This window comes from Talpa europaea (assembly GCF_964194135.1).
Source record: "Talpa europaea genome assembly, chromosome: 9".
NCBI lineage: Eukaryota > Metazoa > Chordata > Mammalia > Eulipotyphla > Talpidae > Talpa > Talpa europaea.
This window is the reverse complement of record NC_140076.1, coordinates 19,201,796-19,226,485: the sequence shown is the minus strand read 5'-3', so window position 1 is coordinate 19,226,485 and position 24,690 is coordinate 19,201,796. Positions and strand designations below refer to the sequence as shown.

Here is a 24,690-nt window from a genome sequence, read left to right as displayed (position 1 = left end):
CGAAGTACACTGCTGAGGGGAGCAGCGGGCGGCAGGAGAGGTCTGCTCGCCATGCGGGACCCGCCGCGGGACCCTCCTCCGGTGGCCGGGGAGCAGCCGGGGATCAAACCGGCGCTGCAGAGGCTGCGGGCAGCTTCGGGTAGCACCCCAGCGCTCAACCGCTGCTGTGCCACCGGGGAGGCCCATATGTGACTATGTTTTGGATGTAAGCAAAAATGTGTGGAACTTCCAAGGTGTTCTTAAAAAGAAGAGAGGGCACTTTCCCTTTTCCTTCCCACTGTGTGGAATGTGGAACATGATAAAGTTATCTTAAGACTGGAAACCAGTGGCTAAGATTGTAAATGTAGCCCTGAACTGCCTAGCTTTGGACTTATTTTTCAGGAAGAGAGAAATAAATTTTAAAGGTAAGTCATTTTTCTCCTTTTGTTATTTTCAGTTGAATCTGATTCTGACACACTCTGTTGCGGGTGAAGCAGCTTTCTTACCTCCTATTCGATAGTTTGACCATATTCACCCCAGTCAACACAGTAGGGAACCGGCAGAAGAAAGGCACTTTCAGGCAAAAAAAAAAGGGGGGGTCTCTTTCCATAAATCGTAAGTAACCAACCTACCAGAAGGGCAGAATTGGAAGTGGAGGTAGGAATAGCTTGGTAGCTCACAGAGAGCACTGTCTGCTGGATGAAGGAAATTGGTCATTGAGGGCAGGGCCCTCGTCTGTCGCATCCAGTAACGCTCCCACTTTGTGGGTGCTCTGGGAATGACTCTATTCTTTATTATTCTTAATTAATGCTGTTTGCTTAAACAAATAACAACAAAATATTATAAACGTTATAAAATGATATTATAAATATTATAATATTATAAATAATATTATACATATGATAATAACAGCAAAATATTCCAGCTGGGAAACACCTTCTGACTGACCATTGTCAGCTTTTTACAAATGGAGTAACGGAAGCACCCATTCCTGGAAGTGGCAGTGCGCCTATCCAGGGGGAAAGGCAAGCCGGAAACGCCACCTTAGGGGTGACGCGGGTAGTGGGGGCAGAATTGGGGGCAGGCCCCAAAAAGCAGTTGGGCCAGGGTCTCTCCAAGATGGCCGCCCAGGAATCACCTGACGGGCGAGGGGGCGGAGCTCCGGCCCAGCTCGCCCGGCCCCGCCCGCTCGGCCCCGCCCAGCGCCCCCCTCGGCCCGGGCGGCGCGGGTTGTGAGGTGTCTGAGCGAGGCGCCTGCGCAGTGGGCAGCGGCGCGTGGGGCGGAGGCTTTATAACCACTTCGTCGCCGCCGCTCGGCTTCTATCTCGGGGAGGGCGGCTGAGGCGCGGCGGCCGCGGCGCCGGCTGAGGGGGCGCTGAGGCGGGAGCCGTGGCGGCGCTGGGCGCCCCTCGCCCCTCGGCCACTGGGGGTCATGGGCTCCGAGAAGGACTCCGAGTCGCCGCGCTCCACCTCCATCCACGCGGCCGCGCCCGACCCCAAGTGCCGCAGCGGCGGCCGGCGCCGGCGCCTCACCTTCCACAGCGTCTTCTCCGCCTCGGCCCGCGGCCGCCGCGCCCGGGCCAAGCACCAGGCTGAGCCGCCGCCCCCGGCCGCGCCGCCGCCGCCCGCCCCGGCCCCGGCCGCGGCCCAGGCCCCGCCGCCCGAGGCGCTGCCCGCCGAGCCGGCGGTCGAGGCCGAGGCGGAGGCCGCGGCGGCCGCGGCCGGGCCCGGGTGCGACGCCGAGGAGGCGGCGGAGGGCGGCGGCGCGGGCCCCGAGGAGGTGGAGTGCCCGCTGTGCCTGGTGCGGCTGCCGCCCGAGCGGGCCCCGCGCCTCCTCAGCTGCCCGCACCGCTCGTGCCGGGACTGCCTCCGCCACTACCTGCGCCTGGAGATCAGCGAGAGCCGCGTCCCCATCAGCTGCCCCGAGTGCAGCGAGCGGCTCAACCCGCACGACATCCGCCTGCTGCTCGCCGACCCGCCGCTCATGCACAAGTACGAGGAGTTCATGCTGCGCCGCTACCTGGCCTCGGACCCCGACTGCCGCTGGTGCCCGGCCCCGGACTGCGGGTGAGCGCGGGGGCGTGGCCGCCGGGGTGGCCGCCGCGGCGAGGGGACCCCGGCCGGGGGGCTGCCCCCCGCGCGGGGCCGGCCGTCGGGGGCTCCTCGGGCTGCGCGCGCGGGAGGGGGGCCAGGGACCGGGAGACCCAGGGCGCCTGGCGGGAGAGGCGAGGCATGACCCGCGGGAGGGGGGAAGGCGGCCACTGCGGCGGGCTGCTCGCCGGTAGCCCCCCGCCAGCCCGGAGGAGTGGGGGGCAGGCACCCCACGCCCCATCCCTGCCGCAGGGCTTGAGGTGGGGCCGCGCCGTCGGGGAGGGTCAAGGAGCTGTCCATGCAGTCAGGAGGCTGGCGAGACAGTGTGGTCTGGTAGTCAGATGTCCCTCTGCCCCGAAGGAGAGGGTGTCCTCACTGCGGGCAGGGAGGGCTGTCTGGCAAAGCGCAGGAGATGAGGATCATTCTGAGGGGTCAGCGCTTTGGAGGGGTGTGTCTGTTTCGCTAGGGACAGACTTCGCAGCACTGCGGAGAAGGTGTGTGCTCACTGGCCAGCACTGCTGAAAGTTGGGGTGGAGGTGAAGGGAGTGGCTCTCCGGGGGAAGGACAGGTCATTGGCCGAGCTCTGGGGGTACTCTGGGCGTAGTGTCTTCTGTGCCAGGCTCTTGGGGGGCACCCTCTGGTTCTTGCACTGCTGCTTTGAGCAGTGGATGGGCCCTTTTCTTGGTCCGGAGAAGCAATGGGTTACTGGAAAGAAGGATGCTGAGAGGTGGATGTGGTAGAGAAAGATGTATCCCCCAGGCCCTCTGATCTGGAGTTTCAGTGAAGTGTCATTTTAGTGCACTTTGGGTGCTGAATTTTAGGGTCAGTGAGAAAAGATGCAGTATCGGCAGAGACATGACACCCCCAGATTTCACTGTCTGGAGCATTCCGTGGAGATTCTCCCCACCACACTTTGTAAAATTTGACTGTTAACTGTGGGTACCTCCCATGAATAGTTGCATGCAGCCGAGGCTCATCTAAATGATTTCCAGTTAGTCTGTGCCATTACCTGCTCGGTGACCTTGGACAGTTCATTTTTCTCTTGTGTGTCAGGATTCAGGGACAAAAAGGAGCTAGGGACTCCTTGCAGTGTGTACATATAATGCTAGTAAAAAGCTGCGTGATCCTTTGCTTCAAAGAAGTTCGGGGCTTTTAATTGTAGCCTGTATATCAAGGCCATTTTAAGATGTCCATGATGCTGTGCTTATTCCCTTTAACAGAAGCATTTTAGAGTGTGTAGGAGAGTAAGGAAAGTTAATTTCTGTTTTTCAATTCTGCCAAACTTGTGTAGAGATGGATGTGTTAATTAACCTCAGTGAGACGGGGTTTCTAAATTACTTGGAAGTGTTGTGGGCAAAGGTGTGGGTTTATGGTAGGTCACTTTCACTTTCAGTTAATAAATATCACAGAGAACCTGGCAGGCTCTTGTAAGAGTTTGCTTGTATCTGGTGGCCTGGTGTGCATACTGAAGAAGTTAACACATATGGTATTCAGGGTTTACAGACACTACGGATGTATTTTCTCAACCAAAGGAATATTTACTTAAGAGAACATTACATCAATTTGGAATACTAAACTCCTTTTGTGAGATGTCAGTTTCCTTGAATTTTAATTAAGAACTGTAGCATTATTGATTGTCTTTCCAGAAAAGCTCCTTTTTGCTTTTTACTTCTCTGAAACCCTGTCTTTGCTCACATCAATAAAAATGGACAAGTGTTAGTTTATAATCTTGGTAGTGACAATTCTAATCCGTTACTCATTGGGAAGTTATTAAAGAAATAGGCCTTTTCTTGTTTCAGTAAAGTACTGGCCAGAGGTGTTTTGTTTTTTTTTTAATTAGTTAAAAGAATTATAACAATTATATATCTAATTTTTTATTGTGTCACTTGTGAACTTAAATGAAGTCTGGGGAAAGAAAGCAAACTGAAATTTAAGCATCGAGGTACTGGTCATACTAAATTTAATTTGGTCCTTACTTTAAACATTGTAAGATTTAATCTAGTTTTGTAGATGAGGAAAGTGAAGGTTAGAGAAATGGAGTGAATTGTTCAGGATCATATAACTAGAGAGTGATGGAACCAGGCATGGAACACTTGTTTTAACTCCAAACAAAGCCAATATTGTTTTCTGCTCAACCTCTGTTTTAAAAAGCATGGACTTATAGAATTATTGGGGATGTTAACTCTTTTTGTCATATTATCAGTTGTAGACTAGAGTTAAGGATGCTAGAATCTAGTTTCTTTTCTGATTCTTATTGTTAACAGTGTCTTTATTTTTCTCACCTGAAATAGACCTACTCCTTTTTTGATTTGAAAACGATTAATGTTTGGGAGGTTTTTTGAGATTTTCAATGGAAGGTGTTAGATGAAGAGAAGTAGATAAAATACCGTCACAAACAGGCATATGAGTCCCCTACCAGTGTGGCCAGTCTACAACTGTCTTTTTAATGTGTGGAGAAAAAATAGCTTGTTTTGTTTTACAAGCAATTTTGATCTGCTTCTGGTAGAAATCATGAATGAATACTAGAAGAGAAACAGAAGTCTCATACCTGCTGTATTTACTCCCCACAGATCAAGTTCTTGCCAGCCAAATTTATCCAAATCCTCTCTTTTCGCTCTGTGTGTGTTTGGCAGGATTAGGGGCTCATGTAATTCATCTTACAGGATTCTGTCCACTAGTGTCACTGGTATTACTCAAGATTATAAAAAATCATTACTTGATTACTAAATATTTGTAGAACAGAATAGAGCCTTGAATTTTTCTTTTCCCATACTTGAATAGTTTTATTTCATAAATAAAAATGAATTTCAATGGGAAAACTTTCACATTACCAAGTATGATCATTAAAACATATCTTCCAATGAGATAAATTAACTCAAAATGCAAACAGCTAACATTTTTATGGTTCTTTTTAAATCTTCAGACTAAAATCACATTTAGAAATAATTTTATCTTCATTTCATACAGGTAGATCATGGTAAATTCATTTTATAAAAGAGAAACCTGTTCAGGGAAGTTTACATTGGGGCGCAGTGTCTCACAGCTAATAAACGGAAGTTGATCAATATTACCCCTCAGAATCTTTACTTAACAAGATCTTTTCAGAAACTCCCAAATAATGTAAACACAAAGTATTTTTCTCTCAAGTGCCCTATTACCAATCTTTAAACTTTCTCAGAATCTCTAGAAGATTGAGGAAAATTCTTCATGTAGGTCTACCACTGGAGACTCTCACTGCTACCCTTATCTCTTCCAGAGTCCTTCTACCCCGACCCCAGCAAATAGTATCAACTATTGGCCTTCCTGAAAACTGGACTGAGCCATCCGTTAAACAGGAAACTTCTGTTGGTTTCTAAGACATTCATGAGGGAAGAGCAGGCTCCTTGAGCAAGACAAATTTGTCAGTCCATGAAAGAGTATTTTTCCTCTCTAAAACCTTCCTGGACCATTTATTTTAATATTTAGCTATGTACCTTCTGTTTCACAACTCTTTAATCCCTGCCCTCTCTCCCTACTATCTATATCCTCTTCCAGCCCAGTACATTTTTCTCATATTTGCCTATGTACTCATCCTTAAATGGGCCATTTTACATCTTCCCCAGCTTAAAATTATTCACAACTGACCTATAAGGTGCTTTCTGTGTCTTTAAGAATTTATTTATGTGATCGGTCCTTACAGTGTAACCTCCTTTTTACAGCCTCTAACCATCTTTTGATCTTATATTCTATTTTTCATCTATAGCAACATTTCCCATGGTATAGTTTAGGCATTACTTGAAAGAAAAAATGTTTTGTGACCAAATGAATTGGGAAATAATTGGATTGAACAACATAAAGCCATTTTTTTCCTGAGCTTCTTAGATACTTTTTTTTTTAAAAGATTTATTTATTTATTTATTTATTTATTTATTTATTTATTTATTTTATACAAACACTGGGTACAGTCAGAAGCACGGGGAGGGTGAGAGAATTCACCAGAGTCAGAGGGGAGAGCAGAGCAGGCAGAAGGACTGAAGTACACTGCTGAGGGGAGCAGCGGGGGGCAGGAGAGGTCTGCGCGCCATGTGAGACCCTCGCCCGGCCGGCTGGGGATCGAACTGGTGCTGCAGAGGCTGCAGGCAGCTTCACAACCCAGCGCTCAACAGCTGTGCCACCGGAGAGGCTCACTTCTTAGATACTTTAAACATGATCATGTATATATACTATAAGTCTTACTAAAACTAATATACAATGTAAATCTTCAGTATGGCATGATTTCCCCAGACTTAGATCAACAGGGAACATGTTTTTGTTTTTTTTCTGTGGCATCTTTTAGGCTTAACTGAAACTTTCCCTGACAGTTTGCTATTTTCTGATCTCCTTAACAGTTATTCTGGCCATTTAGCCCTTAATGAATCTTGTGCTCTGAGTGAGTTGAGAGCATCTTCCAACTAGGATAGCTATATTCTCACTTTTTTTACAACCCCATGAACAAACTCTTTCAATTGGGTCCCAGAAGAATGGGATGAATAGTTGATTTTTCATAAGAAAAATAAAGACTATGAACAACATGCTTTTTGGAGGAGAAACAGATGAGGACGGATAGGCAAGAAGAATTGGACATACAATTATAAATGTGATACAATAAATACTAAACAAAATACAAGTGCTTTTAGAGGATAAATGGAAAGTTTTCCATAATGGTGTCAAGGAAGACTTTACAGAGAAGGTTAGATTTGAACTGGGTCTTGAAGAATGTGAGTAGGAATTCTTACCAGGCAAACAAAGATGAGGATACCTTAAGCATCATGAACTAGAGTGTCATGAGCAAATGCATGGAGATACAAAAATACAAGATACAGTATGAGTCAATTTGGGTAGCCTCTGGAAGTGCAGTACAGGGAATGTGATCTGGGAGGTAACTAGAGAGCACTCTGAAAAGGTGGGCTAGATTCAGGTTGATAGGCCTAAGCCATATGAAGAGGTTTAGGTGTAAAGGAATTTTTTCTTTTTTGTGGAATAATTTTAAGCAAAAGAGTACCATCATGAAAGGTAACCTTCTGGAATGGAACTTGGATTGAAGTAGGGAATATGGAGTGGTCTCCATTTTTTTTTTTTTTAAAGATTTATTTATTTATTTATACAAGCACTGGGTACAGTCAGAAGCGTGGGAGGGTGAGAGAATTCACCAGAGCCAGAGCTGGGAACAGAGCAGGCAGAAGGACCGAAGTACACTGCGGAGGGGAGCAGCGGGCGGCAGGAGAGGTCTGCGTGCAGTGTGGGACCCTCCTCCGGTGGCCGGGGAGCAGCCGGGGATCAAACCGGCGCTGCAGAGGCTGCAGGCAGCTTCGCAACCCAGTGCCCAACTGCTGCGCCACTGGGGAGGCCCTGGTCTCCATTTTTTGATAGAAGAGTCTCTTGCAGTTGTTTGGCCAAGAAATGAGATGGGTTTGCAAAGGTCAGGAAAAAGGAAGATAATAAGGTTAGAGCTCATTGTGACGACTTGCTCCATGTCTACCACCCTTACACATGCTCAGGATCCATTTGCAAGTGAAGTTACATGACCTGGCGATGGGAAGTGTACAGACATAATATGGGAACAGGTTACCTCTAGCTAAGCATGTGTGTTAGCATAATCATATCCGTGGTGGTGCTGTGGTCAAGCTTGTCACACATTATGAGTCTCTGAAGATTTAGGACTTTTAACAAAATTACTAAAAGTTATGTGAACCTAAGTGGGGGGAGGGACAAAGGATGCTTCTGTATTTTTACCAGCGTGCAGTTTCCTACTCCTTCCACTTAACTACTAATTAGCAAACCTCAATGCTTGGCTAAGCAAAGAGAGCAAGGTAGGAGAGACTTGGTGTAGAACATCGAAGAAAACCAACAAGATGTTTGAGATAGATTCTGTCCTAAAGATAAGGTTTTTTTCCCAGCTGCCTGAGGAACAAGATTGCCCTATTCAGAATTTAGTTTGCCCCTGTTATGAATATATCAACTTAAAGGATTAAGCACCTAAATCAATAGATACATAGATAAATTTATTTTTTTTAAAGATTTATTTATTTATTTATTTATACAAGCACTGGGTACAGTCAGAAGCGCGGGAGGGTGAGAGAATTCACCAGAGCCAGAGCGGGTAGCAGAACAGGCAGACAGACGGAGGACACTGCTGAGGGGAGCAGCGGGCACAAGCAGGAGAGGTCTGCGTGCCATGTGGGACCCTCGCCTGTGGCCAGGGATTGAACCAGTGCTGCAGAGGCTGCGGGCAGCTTTGCAGCCCAGTGCTCAACCGCTGCGCCACCAAGGGAGGCCCGAAACATAGATAAATTTAAATGATTGCTTTAAAGAGAGCAATCGCCCGGAAGAAGAGCTAGAATAATACCTTGAGTAATGTAAAAATACCCAAAAAGAGAGGGGCTCTATTACTGATTCAGTAGGCATCTGAAGCATGAACCAGTATATTAGACTTTGAAGATTAAAAAATGGATGATACTTTTCCATGAGTCTAGTCTATTTGGGGAAGAATACATGTAAATAGATAATTGCAATACAATGTATAAAGTATTGTAAAATAATTATGCAAAGGCATGAACTGGGCAACCAGCTACCTGGAAAAATTAAGTGCATTTTATAGAGAAAATGACTTTTGAGCTGGTTCTTAAATGAAAAAATATTTGCCAGGATAAACAATAAGGAAAGGACAATTCTCGGCAGAAGGAATAGTGTATGCAAAGGCTGGGAAGTAGGACAAAATGTACTGTTTTATAGCATCTCTTTCAAGGCAAGATCTCAAATGCAGTTTTAGAACGTTTGGTTATACTCTAAGGTGGCCAGCACTTATATTTCCATTTTGGAGATTTAAATTTTAATTAGCTCAATGTCATGCAGTATGAGTCAGAGGCAAGGATCCCAGACCAGGCGCCCGAAAACTGGAACACCAAGTCTCGTGCCCTGAGTAATTCTGTGTCATGGTAGAGGCTCTCTGGGTTATTTTACTTCCTTGGAACCAAATTCAACACCCAAAATTAACAGTCAGTTCTATCAAATGTTCCTTCTTTTAACCCCCAAAACATAGTCTATTAATAAAATATGTACTCCTAAGCAAAATGATAGAACCAGATACTGGACATTTACATAGCAGACAATTCAGTAGCATAAAACACTTTCAAAAACCAGTGAACAGTACTCTAAGGTGGGAAGGGAAATGGACTGAGGGGATAGAAGAGATAGTGGGGGTAGGTAGTGGGAATAAATAAATATTTACTCCTACATGAGGTAGGAATGTATCATGAAATGTTCAAGACTTCTTCAACTAATTATCTTATTTGTATGGTCAGATGTTAGCTTAATACTTTTCTGAGATCATCCACTACCTTTCTCATTTAACACAAAACAGCAAGCAAGTCGCTTTTTTTTCAGGAGAAAAGTTGTTTATTTTGCAGCTAGGTGGGGTAATTTGCTTAGAACTCCTACAGGATATGAATCATTTGCATTAATACATTGACCTATTCTTACTTTGCTCTTTCTGAGAAGAGGCTTTATACATACATTATATAACGTAGAGGGTATCTTGTCGTCGATTTAGTGTCATTCTCAAATCAACTTGTAGAATCTATGATAAACCCAAGAACTTGAGTTGCTTTTATGAACATCTGATGTAAATTCAGATAAAGGAACAAGCCACAGAATACCTCCCAAAAAATGTTAAGCCTTTTGCATACATTTTGTGAAATGTTTGGTTATTGGAGGAGAGTGTAGAATAGGGGAAAACAAAGCCCAGATGCAACACCTACACCTGCAGCCACTGATCTGTTTAAAACTTGTGTGAAATTTCACAACTGTGAATGTTATTTTACACTCTCCAGTTATTTCTTTAAATTACTTTAATCTTTTTAAAATTTTTTTGTTTTGAACATCTGTCTACTTGTTAGGGTAATTTGAACATTTAGTTGTCATGTTTAGAATTAGAAAGGCTGGCTTATGTTTATAGATATATTAGATTGTTTATCTAATTATTGATAAATAAGCATGAATTTTAAGAGATAATTGATGCTGGTATTGATAGTCTGAATCTTGCCTATCTTGAGAATGTATCAGAAGAGAGAAAGGGAGGTACGCCCTAATTCTATGTTAATTAATGGATTCTGAACCTTGTCATGCAATAAGATATTTCAAGGTATAGATTTGAATTTAAAAATGGGGGTGGGGGGAATATAGAATGATAAAATGAGCTTTCAGTGGAAGTTTTCCATGAATCCATCCTTAACTATTGTCTCTCAGAATGTGGTCAGAACTTAAAAATGAAAAAATATACTCTCATTTTTTTTTTTTGCTGTCGCTCTTTATTTTACAAATGATCTGTCCTTTAATGTAAACAAATTCTAATCTCTAAATATAGCAAACCATCAAAAGGAAATAGTGTTGTACCCTGTTATTTATGAAACTCGCTGTGGCAGACTACTCATAAAGCAGCTTAAACTGTGACTGAATATGTGCTAGAATTCATGCTAAATATTTTATGCCCCCCCTTTTTTAAAAAGATGTATTTATTTATTTGTTTGTTTGTTTGTTTATTTATTTATACAAGCACTGGTTATAGTCAGAAGTGAGGGAGGGTGTGAGAATTCACCAGAGCAGGGAACAGAACAGGCAGACTGATGAAATGCACTGCTGAGAGGATCAGCAGGCGCCACAGGAGAGGTCTGTCACACCATGTGGGACCCTCGCCTGCAGCCGGCAATCGATCGGCACTGCAGAGGCTGCAGGCAGCTTCGCAGCCCAGTGCTCAACTGCTGTGCCACCAGGGGAGGGCCCCCCCCTTTTTTTTTTTTTTCAGGAAATAAGTGACTTGTGTTTTTATTTTATTTTTTTTTTTAAGATTTATTTATGCATACAAGAACTGGGATACAGGTCACAGGTGCGGGGGGGTGAGAGGATTTACCAGAGACAGGGTAGGGAGCAGAGCAGGCAGATGTTCTGAAATACACTGTTGAGGGGAGCAGCAGGCAAGACAGGAGAGGTCTGCTGCACCATGTGGGTCACCTCCCTGGCCAGGGAACTCGTGTTACAGTAGTTGTAGACAGCTTCATAGTGCTGATGCTTAACCAACCCCTTGTGCCATCAGGGAGGCCTGACTTGTGTTTTTAGAATCTCAAGAAGTTAACTTTGTCACACATAATGTTTCACAGTTTGTTAAGCATGTTTGTGCATGTGTTATGTGTGTGCTTTTCCCTACTTCATATGTGGTGGTGGTGGGGATGCCAAACAGTGCTACTTCATTGGAACTGATGAATAATATCTGTGTTAGATCATTCTACTTTATGATCTCTCTTCTTGTTTCCTTACCTAGTTATGCTGTTATTGCCTATGGCTGTGCCAGCTGCCCAAAGCTGACCTGTGAGAGGGAAGGCTGCCAGACTGAGTTCTGCTACCACTGCAAGCAAATATGGCATCCAAATCAGACATGCGATATGGCCCGTCAGCAGAGGGCACAGACTTTGCGAGTACGGACCAAGCACACTTCAGGTCTCAGTTATGGGCAAGAATCTGGACCAGGTATAAGTTGCATTGTCTTATCTCTGTTGATATTATATGTGAACACAAAGCTGGGAGAGAGTACCTTACTCTATAACCAAATATTTCCTGAGATTAGAGAACAGAAAGTATTTGATAATACTTCTAATATTATATTGGTATGTAACTTCCTTCTACAGTCATCATCAGTTATTCAACCCAGGAAAACCAGCAGTACAACACAATCAAATTTTCTAGTTTCTACCTTCTTAGTGATATGTCTCAGATTAGAGAGCAATCAATCAGGTCCTTTTGCAAGGGGCTTTCTCAGAACTTTCATGGTGAGCAGAAAGATTTTCTTTTTTTTTAAAGATTTATTTTATGCATGCACGAGCTAGGGTGTAGGCCAGAGGTGGGGGCGGGTGGGCGGTGAGAGGATTCACCAGAGACAGAGTGGGGAGCAGAACAGGCGGATCTACTGAAGTACACTGCTGAGGGGAGCAGTGGGCGAGGCAGGAGAATAAGTCTGCTGAGCCCTGTGGGTCAGCTCCTGGCCGGGGATCAAACTCTGCCTGACTTCGGATAGCTTCATAGTGCTGAGACTTAACCCCTTGCACCACCAGGGAGGCCCCCAGAAAGACATTTAATTAGTGTTAAAATTGTACTGTTTTTTTCCTACTTGCTTTAAGTGTATCACTGCTTTTGGAAGTAAGGTACAGATTTAAGGAAAGGAAATATTATTAGCGTGGATTAATGATTAACCTTAAAAGGAGGAATATCACACATTTAGTTCTAACCTTTACAAGTCAGAGTAAACTTATTTTAAAATATCAATGGGTTTATTGCATTTTATAAATGTACTTTACTTCACTGATGTCATATGGGAGAGGCTAGTCGGAATTTTACTATTCAATTTTTCCTGGCACAACATAATCTCTTAAATATCATATTAATAGGATAATTCCTAGCTGGCTGTGAAATTCCCAGGTATATGCTACAAAGCATACCCAATTGTTTTTAGATTTCGAATTTGAAAGTATCATGGGAGGGACTGTGTGTTGTGTTTTTTTTCAAGTTTGTATAGAAGAACTGGGGTGTAGGCCAGAGGTGTGGGGGGTAAGAGGTTTCACCAGAGACAGAGTGGGGAGCAGAACAGGCAGCTCTACTGAAATACACTGCTGAGGGGAGCAGTGGGTAAGACAGGAGAGGTCTGTCACACCATGTGGGTTTTCTCCCTGGCTGGGGATCGAACTCATGTTGCAGTGGCTGGTGATAGCTTGATAGTGCTGTGTCTTTAAACAGTGCGCCACTAGGGAGACCCACTGTGGGTTGTGTTAACAGCAAATCATAATGAAACTTGCTGAGTCTAAAAAAAATTAATTTCCTGACCTTAAGTTTTCCAAAACCTAACGCCAGTTTCAAGCTGCAGAGTATTTTTTCTGTAGGACTCTACTTTTAATTCTTCCAGCCTGTTAGCTGGTGGAAATTCCATTTTTCTTAGAACTGCCTTTCTCTCTAAGGAAGTCTCCTTGCTCAGAGCATGGCTCAAGTACTATGTAAGATGCCAGTTTGGGGAGACTGGATGCATTATTGAAATTTCCTGAGTCTAGCCATAGCCTTCTAGCAAACTAGGTTGCAAAATTTGAATCCTCAGTCATGAGTTTTTGATCGCCTCCTCATTTCTTTAAGTATATTCCTAGGAATAATAAAATTAAACTAGGTTTAATTGAGGGTATTTTTCTACCCATTCTTCCTTCCCTTCTTAGCAGATGACATCAAGCCATGCCCACGATGCAGTGCTTACATTATTAAGATGAATGATGGAAGCTGTAATCATATGACCTGTGCAGTGTGTGGCTGTGAATTCTGTTGGCTTTGTATGAAAGAGATCTCAGACTTGCATTACCTCAGGTGAGATGGGAAATGTGTTCATTGCTTTTATATTCCTTGTTCTTTTACTGATTTAGGAAGGATTAAAAAAAAAAAAGACATAATTGTCTTATTATAACATAAGGAAACTGCAGAAAATTCCTTTGAAGCAGCTCTCTGATCATATTTTTCTCCATCTTGGCAATGTCCAGTGACTGTCTCCATTACCTTCAGAAAGAGTTCAATTTCCTCAGTTTGACTTTTTTTTTTTTAAGATTTATTTATTCATACAAGAGCTGGGGTACAGGCCAGAGATGCAGGGGGTGAAAGGATTCACCAGAGACAGAGTTGGGCACAGAACAAGCAGACTGACTGAAACACACTGCTCAGCTTGACTTTTAAGGCTTTCTACAGTTTAGCCCTAACCTATCTTTCTAGTTTGTTCCATTTTGCTTTCATACAAGCTATAATCCAGATAATCTGAACTTGATGTTCCCTTGTGTCTCTTCTGTGTTTTTACATCCATACTTGCTCATGTTCTTTCCTTTACCTGGAATGCTTTCTAATCACCTCATCCTCTGAGCATCCCTCTTTTATCTCAACTGTTCAGTTCTTATCCACCCTTCAAAGACCACTTAAATGTCATTTCATCTGCGATGCCTTCCCCAGCCTTTTCTGCTTCATTCTTCTTAATTGACATTTCTTAAGTGTTTCTTTTCTTTTTTTTTTAAGATTCATTTATTTATGCATACAAGAGCTGAGGTACAGGCCAGAGATACGGGGAGGTGAGAGCATTCACCAGAGATAGGGTGGGCAGCAGAACAGGCAGACTGAAATACATTACTGAGGGGAGCAGCGGGCGAGACAGGAGAGGTCTGCCTGGCCATGTGGGTTGCTCTCTGACTGGCCTGGGATTGAACTCGTGCTACAGAAGCTGCGGATTGCTTCATAGTGTGGTGCTTAACCCCTTGCACCACCAGGGAGAGGCCCTTAAGTGTTTCTTTATAAACATCATCATTACTTCATGCACATATCTAATTTACTTTAACTGTAAGTTTCTTAAGGCCAGAGATACCTTTTTACAGCTCTTTCATGTAGTGAGTGTCCAAAGAAATCAGTGAATATTAAAATACTGTCCTGAAGAAATTAATATATACAAACTTAACATTCAGGAGATGATTGTATGGGTGAAACACTTTTCTTATTTAGCAAACATTTGAGTACTTAAAGTGTGCCAGTTACTAGGGACATGGATGAATAAGATATCCCCGTTTTCAAAATTATCCCATCTGGTAGAAGACAGGACAATGGTAACGAGTAAAAATAGTTGGACCCAGAAGGGCTGAGTGTAAAGTAGCCAAACTGAGTACAAATGTAATATAAAGTATGTAACAAGGTCTTTTGCTATATCTATTGGATGTAGTAGGACATACACCAAAATAACTATGCAAATCAAAGTGTTATTAGCTGCAGGGCACTTAATGTGATGTCATGTGGGAAAACTATGAAAATACTATTCCAAATGCTATCAGTCAAGGAAGCTGGATCAGTTTGGGGATTAGGGAGGGCAGAGTTCCACAGAAAAGAGCAAGTGAATAGGCCTGCCTTTACAAAAAAGAAGATCCCAGAGCTCTAATAGTCTGGCTTTTGTCCTTTGCTCCTTGATATGCAATATATTCATTTCCTGTAATCTCCTGTAACAATCACTCCTATTAAAAAGAAAGTTCTTATTCTTATCAGTTATCAGTTCTTTGCATGATTAAGCTGCATTTGTAAGATTGACATTAACTTTAGCATCTTTCTTCTTCAGCCCTTCTGGCTGTACGTTCTGGGGCAAGAAGCCATGGAGTCGCAAGAAGAAAATTCTTTGGCAGCTGGGCACATTAATTGGTGCTCCCGTGGGGATTTCCCTCATTGCTGGCATTGCCATTCCTGCCATGGTCATTGGCATTCCTGTTTATGTTGGCAGAAAGGTAAGACATGCTGAGTTCTTTGCATGTTTCATCTTTAGGTTTGTTAGTAAAGGTCTGAAGGAAATAGGAAGAGCTTATAATTCAGAGCTGCTTGAAAACCAGCTGGTTCTTGGATAAAAATAACCTTAATTTCTTAAATGGACTTTCATAAACCCCCAAGAGATCTGATAGTTCTTATTAACATCCTGGGCCTGGTTTGTCTCAGAGATTAGAGGTGAAATGCTTACTTCACTCTTGATTTATTTTGTCTCTTTCTGGGTTAACTTTTTCTGTATTAGGTTGTATTTACCTAGTTTGAGTTAGGTTCAAAATTGAGAAACATGTTTCTTTGGAGTGGGGAATATGTTTTAATATAGCTAGCTTATAAAAGAATATAAACTTTCCCTTTTTGTCCCTGGCAAAAAAAGATTAATGTCTTCATCTACTGACCTGGAATTTCTTTTTTATCCTTAGATTCACAGCAGATATGAAGGAAGAAAAACCTCCAAACATAAGAGGAATTTGGCTATCACAGGAGGAGTGACCTTGTCTGTCATTGCATCCCCAGTTATTGCTGCAGTTAGTGTTGGTAAGCAAGCCATGACCATGACCTCTCCCCCCACCGCCACCCATAGTCTCCCCACACAGATACCAGATTTCTGGCTGTAGCAGTTTAGTCAGGTATTTCACCCTGAGGGTGTCTACATTTTATGCCAAACCCACCTTGGTAGTTAACTCTATTAGGCACTATTATTATGATTATCAGGCACACTAAATTATCAGTATGGGGTCTTTCATTCTTAAATTAGTGCCTCCAAGTCACTCGGGTACAGAGAAAAGGTTGAATTAAAGATACTAGTTTTTCACCTTTCATCATCTTGCCATGAAACCCAAAAAACACTTTTATTTTGATTTGCTTAATGCCTCACAGTGTTTTGAGAGGTATGAGGGTTTGTTTTAAAAAAAGAAATTAAGGGCTGAGCGCTGGGCTGCAAAGCTGCCCACAGCCTCTGCAGTGCCTGTTCGATCCCCGGCCACAGGGCGAGGGTCCTACAGGGCGGGCAGACCTCTCCTGCTGCCCGCTGGTCCCCTCAGCAGTGTACTTCCGTCCTTCTGCCTGCTCGGCTCCCGGCTCTGGTGAATTCTCTCACCCTCCCGCATTTCTTACTATACCCAATGCTTGTATAAATAAATAAATAAATCTTTTTAAAAAATCTAAATTCTCATCATTAAAAAAAATAAAAATAAAAAAAGAAATTAATACAACTAACATTTATTGAGAACTCCCCATGTGCCAGGAACAGTTCTGAGTGGTTTTTTGCTTGTATTAATTTAATCCTCACAGCAGCACAATTGTGATAGAAAGGTGCAATAATTTGCCCAAGGTCACTTAGCCAGAACAAGAATCATGGGGCCTCACTGGTGGCCCAAAGGGTTAAGCACCGCACTATGAAGCAATCCGCAGCCTCTGCAGCACCAGTTCTATCCCTGGCTGGCCAGGGAGCAACCCACATGGTGAATACACTGCTCCCCTCAGCAGTGTATTTCAGTCAGTCTGCCTGTTCTGCTCCCAACTCTGTATGGTAAATCCTCTCACCTCCCACATCTCTGGCCTGTACCCCAGTTCTTGTATGCATAAATAAATAAATCTTTAAAAAAAAAAGAATTAGGGCAGTCTGACTTCAGAACCTGTACCCTTAACAATGAAGCCATCTCTCTCCCCCAGCAGTGAGGTTTTAGAATTAGCACTCTAGAGGGATACTAAACCGCAGGAGTCACTTATTTAATACTTTATTATTGACTGACTCTTGGATTAGCATGTCAGCAATGAATAGAAAGTGAACACTGAAAACAACATATACTTCCTGTGCTGAGTATTGTATGTATATTCTCTCTCAGTCATTGACAACTCTGGGAAGACATATCACATCCAAGATCATATGGCTAAGTAAAATAGAGTCAGGATTCTAATCCAGGCCTTTATGTTTTCAAATCCAGTTATTCTGTTATACCTGGCTTCCTCTATGGCATAGCTCCCTTCTGTCTTTCCTTGGCCCTTTGTAAAGTGGTTTGTCTGTGCCCAGGCTGGGAAGGAGAATTCAGGGCAGTTGCAGCCTGGTAGCCTACTGACGTGTTTCCTTCTTTTCCCCCAGGTATTGGCGTCCCCATTATGCTGGCATATGTCTATGGGGTTGTGCCCATTTCTCTCTGTCGTGGAGGTGGCTGTGGAGTTAGCACAGCCAATGGAAAGGGAGTGAAAATTGAGTTTGATGAAGATGATGGTCCAATTACAGGTAAAAGAGGATTTTTGTTTCCCTTTGAACTTATGGGATACAAGATAAAAATCAGTAAAATTTAGCACATTTTTACAAAGAGATTGTCATTGGATTATTTTGGATAATGAGCTTTGTAGGGGGTAAAGTATTTTTAGCTTTTCATTTCTTTGTTCTAGAGTTATTAGGTTAATTCCTCTGGTACTTGCCTCTGTGTGGCAGGTACAAACTAGTAGGATCCCATGTAACTCCAAGTATGCTGGTAATAGTAGTGATTGCAGTAGAGTCTTATATCTGTACAGTACTTTATAATTTCAGAGGAGTTTACACAGTTATTATCTCACTTGCTTTTTACAACAGCTCTCTGAAGAGGGAGGGCAGGGACTATTATTATCCCCGCTTAATGAGAACTTCTGCATGCTTTTGTCTCAATATCTGTTCAATGAATTTAAGAGCTTCTGCAGAGCTGAGACTAGAACATGTCTTCTGACTTCTACTTTGATGTCTTTTCCACTTTACCATATTAACTACCTGGGGGCACAGAATCCTCAAAGATTTTTCAGGCTTCCTACTAGAAGTTATGCATGATCTAAATTATTTTGAAATCTTCATGTTTAATTGGATGGCATCTATGGTGTAATGGATAAGAGAGTGGACTTGCAATCAAAATTGTAGTTTTGTGCGACTGCTATGACCTTGGACAAGACATTTTGTTCTGTTTTTAGCTTTCTCATCTAAAATTTGGACTATTAATGCCTAGTTAATGAGATTGTTAAATATAAACATGTTAAAACGCCTAATATGTGTAGCTGACATAGTAGCTATTCATTAAGTGAATAAACAAGTGTGTTTCTACATGAATGTCCTTCACTTTGAAGAGTCATTGCAGAAAAATGCCAGACTGTTTTGATGCTGTGCTATTTTGAATTGAGATGCTTGATTCCATCCCCAGTGGCAGATGCCTGGCGAGCCCTCAAGAATCCCAGCATCGGGGAAAGCAGCATTGAAGGTTTGACCAGTGTGTTGAGCACCAGTGGAAGCCCTACAGATGGACTCAGTGTTATGCAGGGCCCATACAGTGAAACAGCCAGCTTTGCAGCCCTCTCAGGGGGCACGCTCAGTGGTGGCATTCTTTCCAGTGGCAAGGGAAAATACAGCAGGTAGGCAAATAGAAAATTTATGAGCCAGCTGGAATTTTAAGAAGTAGCATATCTGTATTGAATCATTACTGTATGGCAGGCATGCCCTATACACATATCATCTCATTTTTTTTAAAGATTTATTATTTATGCATACAAGAGCTGGGGTACAGCCCAGAGATGTGGGAGGTGAGAGGATTCACCAGAGACAGAGTGGGGAACAGAACAGGCAGACTGACTGAAATACTCTGCTGAGGGGAGCAGCAGGCAAGTCAGGAGAGGTCTGTTGCGCCATGTGGGTTGCTCCCTGGCTGGCCAGGGATCAAACTCATGCTGCAGAGGCTGTAAATAGCGTCATAGGTTGCGTCTTAACCACTTGCGCCACCAGGGAGGTCCCTCATCTCATTTTTGATGTAATCATCAGTGATTGTGTGTGTGTGTATGTGTGTTTCCATTTTTCTGATTAGAAAACAGACCCAGAAAGAAAGATTAAGTGACATACACAAAGTTTGGTGTTCTTTCTACCATACCAGAGTAACTACATAAAAAGAATAATCTTGACTTCAAATCCTCCCTCTACTACATTAGGTTGCCTACTTTAGGGAGAGAAAGCACATATTAGGCTTGTCACTGGCTTTTCAGTTGAACAGTGTTATCCTGTATCTTGTAGACTTATTGGTGCTATAATCCTTATTACCTTCTTTTCCTATTCCCATTTGACAGATAAGGAAAAATCAACTCTATGAACTCTAGTTTATACCATGTAAAGCTTTGTGACTAAAAATGCTGTGACTGACTGAATTATTTTACCACTTAGACAAACTGGAACATACTCAGATGTAACATAGTATATGTTACATAAGAAGTAGACAGTTAATTCACTGGAGAAGAGAACCCCAGAGAGGGGTAAAGGTAGAGCAAATCAAGGTAGGGAGGTAAGGGAGATAGTTGCCTTTGACTATCTGAAAGGCCTTGAACTAGAAAAAAAGGATTAGTCTTCTGACTCTTACCAAGAGGTAGATGATGACAACCTGACCTAGGTATAGAAGGAAACTAATAGTTCAATAAAGACAATATATAGGGAAACTATGTAAAAGTCCAGAGAAGGACTGGTTACATTGGTAGAGATACTGAGCTGCCTATTCCTGGAAGTGAGACCAGATGACCATTTGCTAATAGAAAGATTCAAGCAACAGATGGCAGGTAGGCTGCTTGTCAGTCACCTAGGAGCCTCTTAAAAATAGATTTCAGGGACCTATTTCAGAATTAATAAAATAGAATCTCCTGTTAATGTTGGGATCTAGGGACCTGTGCTTTGGAAAACCTACCCCAGATGGTTCTAGCATAGTCATTGCACAGACTAGCATTTGGGAACCACTTGAGCAGATATCCTTTGTTAAAGACCTCTCCTAATTCTGAGAATGATTCTGTCCAAAAATTGAACCTAGAACCCAGCTCTCTGACTTGATGTACTTTCCACTACTTTGTTGCACTACTTTGTTTTCCTGGACGTGGCACACTCTTGAAAGACATCTGAGGCTGCAGTGGCAGAGTGAAGGCACAGGCAGCAGGAATGAGGTGGTTTGAATGTGCATCTATAGGCTGCTGCTGACCTGTTTGTGTCTCATGACTCTGAGTGGTTGTCTCGTTAGGGGATCCCGCCCCCACATACCAGAGAATTCACTGCTGTGCTTTCTTAAAACCAACACCCCTGTAAATAAGCAGACAGACATAATTGGAGACTGACTTGCTGAAATTGCAGCTTAACCAGTCCAGCTGTTCCAGTTCTGTGAAAGCCTTTTATAGGAAGTGAATGAGTCAGATGGGTTTGACTGTGAAACTCATTATGAGGAAATACTTAAGTGTGCAACAAAATGGTGTTAAAGCCAAGAAGGGAAATAGTTACGGGTTCTCAGCTCTGAGATACCATTGGGAAAGTTTGCTACTCTTACAGAAAGTGGGTTCCTGTATCTTCTTCATTCTCATAGCCTGGGTTAATTTGATTGCTAATGTTTGAGTTCTTATTAGTGCAAAGAAGGGTAAAGTGTGAATGAGGTGGTCTTTGGAGCACACGGATGAGTAGGAGAGAGACGTATAAATTGATATTAACAGGCAGGTGCTATGAGAGCACTTAGCAGGAAGTGACTGGTTTGCTGAGAGAGTGAAGGGAGATGATGCTTCTTTTGTTGTTAAGGACTGAGTGTGAGTTTGTCTCATAGAGAAAAGAAACTTCTAAAGGGAGGATGCAACATCATAGAGGTATAAAATGTGTGTGGTTAGGTAAGGAAAGAAAGAAAATCTAAGTGATTGTGATTTAGGTCCTATGGTGAGAGATTCGACAGGAGAAAGGGCTGGAGGCAGATCAGGAAAACCTTAAATGCTTGTTGGCAGTAAGGAGCCAAGAGAGAACTGTTAGAGTAATTGGATCTTTGTCTATACCGGCATTGATCTAGAAGTTGTTTAACTTGGACTTAGGACTTTTAGAGAGAGCCCAATTGCAGTTATCCAAGCAGGAGATCGTGAGGACCTGAAGTTAAGCAGGAGTCGTGGGGATAGGAAGGAGGGGACGATTTCAGTAACTACTTAAGAGAAAAGGCGTGGGCATCTGTTTGAGCTGTTTGACAATGGTAGAGGATCAGATCAATTCAGTTTGTAAGAGAATAATGGACGAGATATGTGCCCAGAAGCAGACTGTCTTGGAATATCCAGGTCTCATATTAACTTGAACGTCCCCTCTTTACACAGGTTAGAAGTCCAAGCCGATGTCCAAAAGGAAATTTTCCCCAAAGACACAGCCAGTCTTGGTGCAATTAGTGACAACGCAAGCACTCGTGCTATGGCCGGTTCCATAATCAGTTCCTACAACCCACAGGACAGGTATGTGAACAGTCAGATGTCCAGGAAAAGTTGCATCTATTTGGTTGGGTACAGGCCTTCAGAAATTCAATGCCTCTTTGTCAGGTCTCAGTGTAGATCCCCCATCTAGTGGGATCTATAGGGTGTGTACCTGTGAATTCACTGAGCAAGTCTTTGGTATGGAAGTGGCATCTATGATCTCTTGCTTGATTCTGTTAGCACTTGGTTATTTTTAGAAGTTTTTTCCTTTTTTTTTTTTTTTTTTGGTCTTTTTTTCTTGGCTATTGCAACAGTATAATAATTCATGTGGAGCTTAAAGAGTTAGGTTGGTGTTCATTGATACCCGTGCATCTGTGGTCTCTGTGCTTATGTCACCCTTTGCTGATGTAGCTCTCATAGTCTACTTCTCTTCATTTTTGAGAAGCTAGTATATGTGGTATGGTATGATTACAGTGCAGCATGCTGCAGAGATTCTGATTTGTTTTTTTTTTCCCCAATTGTGACACAGTAGTAAAAAGTAAAACCCTTTTTAGTTGTTTAAAGACATTGGTATGTATATTTTAAGTTAACAAAGCTGCTGTTATTGTCCATCTTATTTGAGTATTAGATTAGATTTTAATTTTTGCTAAAAGTGAGCTCTAGTCTGTTTACCTATGCTTTCAGACTTCCTAATCCTGAAACCACACAATGCTTTCACCAACAGGTATAGCATGACCCATACATGACTCAGCAAAGTGGATTTTGTCTTCACAGAGAATGCAACAATATGGAGATCCAAGTGGACATTGAAGCCAAACCAAGCCACTATCAGCTGGTGAGTGGAAGCAGCACAGAGGATTCACTCCATGTTCATGCTCAGATGGCAGAGAATGAAGAAGAAGCCAGTGGTGGTGGTGGCGGCGGAGGCAGCAGTGAAGAGGACCCCCCCTGCAAACACCAAAGCTGTGAACAGAAAGACTGCCTGGCCAGCAACACGTGGGACATCAGCCTGGCCCAGCCCGAGAGCATCCGCAGCGACCTGGAGAGCTCTGACACCCAGTCGGACGATGTGCCGGACATCACCTCAGATGAGTGCGGCTCCCCTCGCTCCCATACTGCAGCCTTCCCGTCAACCCCCAGAGCCCAAGGTGCACCGAGCCCAAGTGCCCATATGAACCTCTCTGCCCCAGCTGAGGGGAAGACTGTCTTAAAGCCAGAAGGTGCAGAAGACAGAGTATGAAGAGGAATGAATGCTCCTGTTCTGAGAAGCACACTTGTAACTGCATCTTTTGGAATCTTTTTTTTGGGGGGGGAGGGAGGCAGGGATTTATGTATTTTATTTCAAAGATTCTCTGGTCACAGGTTTTCCCCAGGGAAATTCTGAGAAATTTGCAATTTCTTACTAGATAAAACATGGAAATTTTGCCCTTAGTCCCACCCCCTTCTATTTCCCCCTTTTTCTAGTTTTAATTTATTGGTTAAACTGATGGTGGCAGTCTGTGAGGTGTGTTAAGAGTGTACAGATGTATGTGTGTATATGTATGTATGTATGCTAACATATTACAGAAGGATGCATTTTAATAAAGATTTCTGTCGTAATTCAACTCATCTCCTTTTCCTTGGCTTAGATAGTTCCACAGAGCCAAGTGTTTGATGGAAATAGACCACTATGTTTTTCACAGTCTCTATATCTGAGTTTTTCTAGTTCCAGGGAAGAAGGATTACATTCTAATCAGATTGCAGTGGAGTTCTCTATAAACCGGTGACTTCTAGCATGACAGGAAGCAAAGCTAGGCTTCTTTTAGACCTTGTAGTCAGACTGAAGAATTAGCTGAGTCAGCTGGAAAAAGAAGCTGTAGATTAAAATGAACCTTGTTTGCCCTCTAGAGGCAGCTGTGCTATTTCCCACTAAGGCAGGATCTACCCTTTCTGCGTTATATTTACTCTGAGGAATGTGCTCCAGAGGAGGGAAGGGGTGGCAGTGCCAGTGGCTCTTTAGAGAGATCCCAGTGACTATTAAACTGTTATAAGTTGGGGAACAGAGTGTTCTTACTGGAAGAAAAATGTACTGATTCTTCATAACCAGCAAGCAATAATGGAGGTGTTTGTTGGGCTGTCAGCTACATACTTCCAGTTCCAAAAAGCCTTCTCAGTTTTGCCAATCTAGCCTAAGTAAGAGGGACTACGGGTTCTGACTAAAACCTGTAATGAAAGAAGAGACATGTCCATTAAAAAGCATTTTATTTTATCAGATCTGATAAATTTATCAGAATTTAGCCAAGTTGTACTACTGGGATTTTGTCTATTTTTTATAGAGTAATAGCCTTAGAAATGAAAGCTCATAGTAGAGCAGGAAAATTAAAGGATACATGAGACCTGTTGTATATTCCAAATCTGACAATAACTTCCTTTGTGACTATGTTATGCTCTGATGCCCCTAATGTCCCCAACTCTCAGTATTTAAGAACTTCCAGTGCCAAACTCCTCTATAGCCTTAGCCCCGGGCCCAGAGGAAGAACTAAAATCATCCTTTCCTGAGGACCAGATGGCTTTCTGTTTCCTTTCACAGATGCACCTGCTCTCTGTCTTCCTGGCCTGTGCTTTACTACAACAATGAGGATGATGAGTTTGGACAACAGCCGACATGGAAGATTCTTACCTCTTGATCTCTCCAGCCAGACTTAGCACATTTCCCTGCACCTGGGACAGGAAATGCTGTCAGTGGACTTTGAGACTCTGGAAGAAAGTGTCCTACTGGGTGTCCTTGTGTGGGAAAGGGAACCCATTGGGAAAAAGGGGCAGTGTGGAAATCTCTGAAATGCATTTTGTCAACTTAAGGTTTGCAATTTCTTAAAGCCTCATCAAGAAAGCAAACTACGGGAAAAATCAAAGGAATCTGTTGGAGGAGAAAGAGTTTGCAGCCTAACCTGTATTATCTAGGCTCCACTTATTAATGCTGTGAGACTTAGGCAACTTAGAATCTGTTTTCACTTAGCCAAAATGGGAGTAATAATCCTAATTATGGGGTTGTAAAGATACTGAGATGGTGTACTGAAC

The 24,690-nt window shown here is 43.0% G+C and overlaps 1 protein-coding gene across 2 annotated transcripts; it reads left to right on the top strand.

Moving 5' to 3' along the window:
• Positions 1-1,411: 1,411 nt before the first annotated feature.
• RNF19B (ring finger protein 19B) lies at positions 1,412-22,873 on the top strand (the record flags this gene model as incomplete). Of its 2 annotated transcripts, none has more annotated exons than XM_084243574.1 (9): positions 1,412-2,046; positions 11,402-11,607; positions 13,335-13,476; positions 15,245-15,407; positions 15,861-15,975; positions 17,540-17,680; positions 18,612-18,819; positions 21,544-21,675; positions 22,408-22,873. In XM_084243574.1, the coding sequence occupies 9 exons, from the start codon at positions 1,412-1,414 to the stop codon at positions 22,871-22,873; spliced, it is 2,208 nt and encodes a 735-aa protein (XP_084099700.1). The 2 variants fall into 2 exon arrangements, with proteins under 2 accessions (XP_084099700.1, XP_084099699.1); XM_084243573.1 differs by having other exon boundaries at positions 13,332-13,476.
• Between the last annotated feature and the right edge of the window lie 1,817 nt (positions 22,874-24,690).